General features: G+C 41.0%; 2 protein-coding genes across 2 annotated transcripts; both read right to left on the reverse strand.

Moving 5' to 3' along the window:
• Positions 1 to 276: 276 nt before the first annotated feature.
• On the reverse strand, positions 277 to 2,584 carry LOC137726829 (pentatricopeptide repeat-containing protein At1g08070, chloroplastic-like). The gene has a single exon (XM_068465784.1). The coding sequence runs from the start codon at positions 2,506 to 2,508 to the stop codon at positions 604 to 606; it is 1,905 nt and encodes a 634-aa protein (XP_068321885.1). The 5' UTR covers positions 2,509 to 2,584; the 3' UTR covers positions 277 to 603.
• An 831-nt stretch (positions 2,585 to 3,415) lies between these two features.
• LOC137725570 (uncharacterized) lies at positions 3,416 to 7,157 on the reverse strand. Its single transcript, XM_068464299.1, has 5 exons — positions 6,266 to 7,157; positions 5,444 to 5,911; positions 4,746 to 5,123; positions 4,595 to 4,662; positions 3,416 to 3,853 (listed from the first exon to the last, which is right to left on the reverse strand). The coding sequence occupies exons 1-5, from the start codon at positions 6,902 to 6,904 to the stop codon at positions 3,643 to 3,645; spliced, it is 1,764 nt and encodes a 587-aa protein (XP_068320400.1). The 5' UTR covers positions 6,905 to 7,157; the 3' UTR covers positions 3,416 to 3,642.

Raw genomic sequence — 7,157 nt, forward strand, 5'->3', positions numbered from 1 at the left:
ATACACCTAAGTTTAGGTCGGTGAGCCAAAATACTCCCATAAAATATGTTTTCATTTATGCCCCGTAACTCTGTAAGCAGTTTGGAAGGATTTGTTAATGAATTTGGACACTGGAAAACTGAGACTCGAGTTTTAGGGGGTTAAGTTACAAAATTTGAGTTTCAAGGAATTGAGGTCGGACTTAAATTGAGTTTCAACAGGTTTAGATGTAGTTAAGCCTTTCACTATACAATCATTTTCCATCATAAAACACGAAATTCTCATTAGCGGAATAAAAAAGAAAAAAATTGCTGAACACCAAAGTTGGCCTGGGAAGCACAGTTCCTTCAGAAGGGGAGGATCTCTTTCAACTTTGTGAGACTGCTTGTTGGATTGCAATGTAGTGGTGTAACAAGGTAGAATACACACACCAAGATGATACAGAAGAGGAGGCACATTGATCATTATTTTTCCCTTTTTTAATAAATGATGTTGAGGGAGGAAGGATCAAGTACATAACCGCGGTAGTAAGCATAAATACTCTTAATCACTTTAGTCACAAATCTGTTGCACGAGTTTATTCGAACGCAGAAATCTTATTTTCCTTGGGTGCTTGTGAACTCCCTAAAAACTTGCTATCTTCATTTGCTTCACCAATCCATCTAGAGTATTATATATGATCTCAACTTGAGGATGTGAAGGGCACCCGACAACAAATTCTTGCACAACACCATTGATGCTGATCCAACTACAGCCGGGCTGCTTGGCCACCCCCTTCTCCCTCATAAACCGCCGCAACCCAGAGACATCGCTCCATCGATGATCAGATGCCAACGTATTAGCTAGCATCACAAAGCCTCCAGAATTCTCAGGATCCACTTGAGCCAGTCTATTGGAAACATATTGAGCCAAATCTACTCTAGAGTGGAGTAGGCAGCCGCCAAGCAGAGCACCCCACACAAGACTATTAGGCTCAAAGGGCATGGAATTTACAACATCCAAAGCTTCTTCAACTAGGCCTACCCTTGCAAGGAGATCAATGTAGCAAGCATAATGTTCTAATTTCGGATAAACAGAAAATCTTGAGGTCATATCGTTAAATATTTGACGTCCTTTCTCCGATAAACCAGAGTGGCTACATGCACATAAGGCACCGAGGAATGTACCCGCATTGGGTTGCAAACCAAACTCTTGGATTTTAGAGAACAGCCTCAAAGCCTCCTCTCCTTCACTGTTAACCGCAAGACCCATGATCATGGCATTGAATGAAACAATATCTTTTGTATGCATCTGATCAAAAACTTCTTTTGCCCTCTCCAAACTCCCGCATTTTGAATACATGTCGATCAATGCTGTGGCTAGAATTCTGTTTGACCGAATTACACCCTTGCTTCCTTCAGAGTTCAGGTATTGGTGAACCCATGAACCAAGGTCTAAATCGCCAATTTGAGCGCAAGCTGAAAGCACGTTAACCATTGTAACATGGTTAGGCCTATAACTGGGATTTTCTACCATTAAGCGGAAAAGACTCAGAGACTCCAGAGGACAACCATTCTGAACATATGCACCTATCATGGCATTCCAAGCAAGCACGCTTCGCTTTCCATTATCACCAATTTCATCAAATCTTTCCCTACTTTTCTTAACCTTTCCCCATTTCCCATACAGATATACAAGGACAGTGTTGACAGAGTCGCAACCAGAATTCTTAGTGTCAACATTATCGATAACATCGGACAGGACCTCAACCCATTTCTCAACTGCAACCATCTCAAGATTCGAACACGCTGACAAGACGCTAACCATTGTATCATCTTCCGGCCGCAAATTTTCATTAACCATCATTAAGAAAAGCCGCAACACTTCCTCACTCTGACCTGACTGAGCATAACCCGCAATCAACGATGTCCAACAGTAAACATCACCCGTCTCGGGCATTTCATCAAACACAAGACGTGCAGAAGCCAAATCTTTAAGTCCGCGAGCATACACCGCAAGCAGGCTATTGCAAACAAATGCATTGCAAAGAAACCCCAATTTCGTAGCATGGGTTTGAATTTGTTTGACATAACGAGGGTTTTGGGTGCGAAAAGAGGCCTTGAGAAGGAACGAGAAGGTGAAGTCGTTAGGCAAAAGAGAGATCTGTTTTAAGCATTTGAAGAGTGAAAATGCATGGGAGAAGAGACCCTCTTCAGCCAAGACCCTGATGATTGCATTGAAAGAGAAAATGTTGGGTTTTCGGAGCTGACGAAAGACTCGGAGAGCGAGGTGAGACGGGTAATGGCCGATGAGGCGAGTGGCGATCAGGTTGTCCAGGTGAGCGCCGAGCTGAAAGACATGAGCGTGGATTTGAAGGAGACGAGGGTGTGAAATACGGCCCTGTAGGGAAGCAGCTAAGTCGGCGGAGGGATTGGGAAGTGGATTGGGTGAGAGTGTGTGGAGAAGATGAAGAGCAGATTGAGATGATGAGCAGAAGCAAGTTCTGAGCTTTTGAGGAAATGGAAATTGTTTCAGGTGTGGAAGAAGCATAATCTGAGTCCCCTGAAAGTGTTTTGCTTCCACACTTGGAAGTTCTCAGCTTTTGAAGGAGATAGCAAGAAATCAAAGATTTGTGTGAGCTCAAATATTTTCCTGGCATAGAGGCGACTCACTCGAGAAGAAAATTATTATTTCTTACTGGAAATATGCTATGGACATTCTTACATATTTCAGGCCTCATATCCCTTCTTTCTTTTTCTTTTTCTTTTTTTTTCTTTTTTTCGGAACTTATGACGGTATGAGAAAAAAAAATTGATATGGAAAAAGGAAATTACACCTAATCAGGAGAACATAAACATTATTCCTCATAAAGCAAGAAAAACAAAAATACAAAAAAAGAGGGAGAACATACACCTTATCCCCTTTTGAAAAAGAAAATACAAAAAAAAAAAAAAAAAGCCCTCTAATATAAAACCTAAAAGGTAAAAACCTGCAAGACAAGCTGCAAAACAAAAACGGAAAATTCAATAAATTAAATAAAAAATAATCACACATAAAAAAAAGGGAGACAAACAGGTACACCGGCATGCCCAATAAATCTGAATTCAAAAAAGGAAGAATCTCTGTAGGAGGGGCAACATGCCAAACAAATGAAGACGATAGAAGTCATAAATTGGCTAATTTGTCAACACCAGCATTCCCTTCTCGAAATGTATGAGAGCATCGGAATACCATGTGCTGCAGTCGGAATAACATGATCCCACTCGACATAGAAGAGTGGTCGATAGGCTCGTGTATTTCATTGATCTCTTGGTAAACAACTGGTGGATGCTGTAAATTTCTTGGAAAACTCATTGATCTATTGGTAATCACAGAAGCAAGCTTGTGTTGCTCAGTCATCGGCAGAGTCGAATGCCAAGCTAAGGCAACTGAATTTTTAAACCTTACATGGTTGACATAGATAAAAGTGTTTCGATTCAAAATAATAAAAGTTTCGACCATATTCCGATTAACTAAACAACAGCACAAGTTTCTCGACATCTCTAGCGTTAGAAAAACCTATTTTTACAAGCACAAAGATCTAAACACATCGTAACCCAGACAGAAATGATACAGAAACTGATGACTCGTGACGTGAATCTGAGTAAAGCTTGAACGAACAAGAGAATAGAGGAATCAAATCCGCTAGCCAGACAAGAAAGACATGGCTCGCCTAAAATCCAAAGATTTGAGAGCTGACCCAGGAAAATGCTTATCAGGAACCCATAATTCTCCATTTCGTGGCAGCAGTATTTGTCGTTGGCTACTCTTCTTGGCTTCTGCACAACTATTTCCTGATGGAACTTCTTGTGTTTTCTTCACAAACTCAAAAAACTCCGCTACTTGTCGAGCATACCTTCAAAATCCGAATTGCAAAACAAATTATTATGGCAGTTAAAACAAACATGATACAGATGTATCAGCACAGCGCTGATACATAACACAGACCAGCCCTAATATGTAAAAGGTGATTATTGTTTTAGCCACCTGACCATGTCAATAAAACTGGTAAGGAGGTAATTTTCTTAAGCATTAGCACAATCCCGTAATGTCCTCCACAAGAATGTGACGGGGTTCAGAATGTCTACTTCATGCTGACATTTCTCACTATCTCTATCAGAGAAAAGTCCTACTGACAGCCAATATTAGAATGCGATTCGCCCAACAAAGGCCAAACACAACACATTTGAACTGTTTCTGTTTCAAGATTTCAAGCAATTAAATCAATTTAAGAGCATATGGATACTTTGATATACATGAGAAATATAAATTAGACATATTTTAACTGCAAGTGATGCAATCTGTATATAAGCCTACACTTATCACATAACAGTTAAACCAAATCAATACAATGATGTTTTTGAATGATGAGTACAACAAACTTAGCAACCACATTACTTTGGGACATGAAGTGTTTAACTATTAATAATACACACGAAGAATATGCAACTTTGAGACATAAAGCAGTCATTCCAAACAAGAATATAACAAAGCTTATTTCCAAAAAAACAAAAACAAAAACAAAAAAAAACAAAAAACAAAAAAGTCCGAAATAAGTAAAATTCTTGTGCAAGCATTTCAAGGATAGCTATCTTACTGCCTCTTTGCGTCAATGTCTTTGTTAAAATCAATGTTTGGCTCACAGTCAAGAACCAAAGCAGGAACCTGCAGACCATTGAAGAAAAAGGAATCATATTATCAGGGAGATGAGATAACAGAAGGTCAACCAGATTAATTGAATATGATACCTTCTGAATGCTTGAATGCATATGATCGCCCTGCAAATAGAACACACGGTCCCTGATATCAGGAGGTAATCCGCTGTCTATGTTTAAGGCAGGCTTACTAATGGACAATACACCGTGATTGCCACTCTCAAATGGGAAGAGCCAGCTTTCATGCTTTTCATGTAAACCGCGGAGATACTCTAGGCTGACTTGATCTTCCTCTGCTCTCTTGCGTAGCTTCATTCTCTGGTGACAAGTGTCAGGACTTGCTCTAAGATATATGAAAGCATCAGGGACAAGCCCGGGCAAGGATGATACAACTGGGTCAAACCATGAGTCATAGATACTGATCTCCATCTCATTCATCCATTTCGCTTCATGAACCGCTCGAACAAAAACCTTTATTATGTAACAATGAAATAAATGCATGAGCCTTGAAACTTTAAGTCAGGTTTTGGTTCCCCTTGAATTATTAACCAAAAGGAAACTAAAAGAAATGCAAAGTTTCAATTCCATCAATTTTGGTCACAGCTGAATTTAGACGAGGTTACAAAAATTCAAAATCCATTTCCAAATAAAACAGTTTTTTTCCTACTCTTAATGGAGGAGCATTTACAGTGAGTTAACAGTTTTTCCCAACTCCATGGGCAAATTCATAGAAACAAAGATGCAGTTATCACACTGAGTTAAAAGTTACTGAAAAAGAACAATACACTTACCATCCTGTCACTAAAAACACTCCTTTCCATCAACCGGAGGGGCTTGATACCACCAGAGGATTCTCTCTCCTGCATCAACCTTGTAACAAAAACATAATTCTGGAAGGTGTAGGCATATCTCTCTGGATGAGCATAGAAAGCATCCAATATATTAAAATGGTCGGGTCCAACATCCTGCCACTTATTAATAGGTTCTGGAACCACCTCAACAAGATCTCTTAACTCAAGTGTTTCATTTGCTATTCTCTGAAGAAATGTTGACTTTCCAACACTGATATTTCCTTCAACGCAAAAAGTAAGTCTTTTCTTCTGCATTAGCTTTGGTTCCGAGTTAGAGATGTCCTCTTTTGACTCTTCATCAACACTCTCTTTAATATAAGTAGTAATACTCTCAGCATGGTTTTTGTGGATGATTCCTACAGAACTTTGTAAGAACTCAACCATCTTCTCACTAGATTTTCCAAAGAACTGCAAGCAGCAGCCCAAAAACTCTTGTCATTATAGATTCGAAGGCATCCATATGCCAAACATAATGTAACTATTCCTTCTATTTGAGAAAAAAAAAAAAAAACTGGTTTCTTTTCGGCTTCCAAAATCCATGTTACACAAACATAAGCATTCTAAATCACCATAACAACTCCCGAAATACTCAGAAAGGGTTGAATTATCTAGTCAAATTCATTTCAGAAGTCTGAATTTAATGTTCGCAGTCTAAACCGCTAAAAATTCAAGAGCAAAATTATCATCAATTCCAAAACCCCAGTGCAACAAAGCATAACATTCACAACAGAAAAGCTTGAGAATCAGTACAATACACAATACCTTATCTCTATACAATTGCTTGAGCTCGGCAACTCCCCCAATACCCTTTTCCACCAGCTTCCTCAAGTTCCTTGGCCCCACGCCAGGAATAGCCAACAAGTCCGGGTTTCCGGCCAACAAACCACCGTCCACGGAGCCCCTTTGTCTCCGACTCAACCTATTCGGCTTCTGCTCCCCCGAACCCTTTTCAGGGTTTTCACCAGCGCCACTGCCCAAACCCTCAAAACCCTCTTCTAAGCCCCCGCAACTCTCGGCAGCGGAAACAGAAAATGACCCATCAGAGCTCGTATGCAGCCACGCCGGGCGGGACCCCAAGCCCGAGTCTTTAAGGACAAGCCAAGCCCGGGACGGGGATCTGCCGCCCACAGAGACAGGGCATTGGCAGAGGCCGCAGTTGAAGCGAGAGAGGGGAGTACTGGAAGTGGGTTTGTTGTGAATAGTAGCGGCGAGGGCTGAGCCGGAGACGCCGGCGGCGGCGGTAAAAGCTGCGGTTGCAGCAGTCTGCATTCTTGAAGGTGAGTCGGTGAGAGATTTGGATAGAAAGTTTGAGGCAAAGGGGATAGGATAAGAAAGAGGGGCGGCCTTAGGCGATGTGCAGTGAATGGGGCCTGATGAGCTTATGCGCAGCAGTTTCTGCATCACTACTAAGCATTTCAGAGTCTATTTTCTTTCTTTGTCAGAGGGAAAGAGGGGAAATAGGACGAGACGCAGAGAGGGTTTTGAGGGTTTTTGAGACTGAGAATTTGGGGAATATTATTTTAGGGTTTATTAATGTAAGGTTTTGTTTGCAGTCATTGATTATTGATGGAAAGGGGGTTTGTCTTTTGGTCTGTCCGACCGCTTGGTGCGGTGGGCTGTGTGTCACGGACTTGGGGACTAGGGTTTTAGCTGC

The sequence above is a fragment of the Pyrus communis genome, chromosome 2, assembly GCF_963583255.1.
Source record: "Pyrus communis chromosome 2, drPyrComm1.1, whole genome shotgun sequence".
NCBI classification, from domain to species: Eukaryota; Viridiplantae; Streptophyta; class Magnoliopsida; order Rosales; family Rosaceae; genus Pyrus; species Pyrus communis.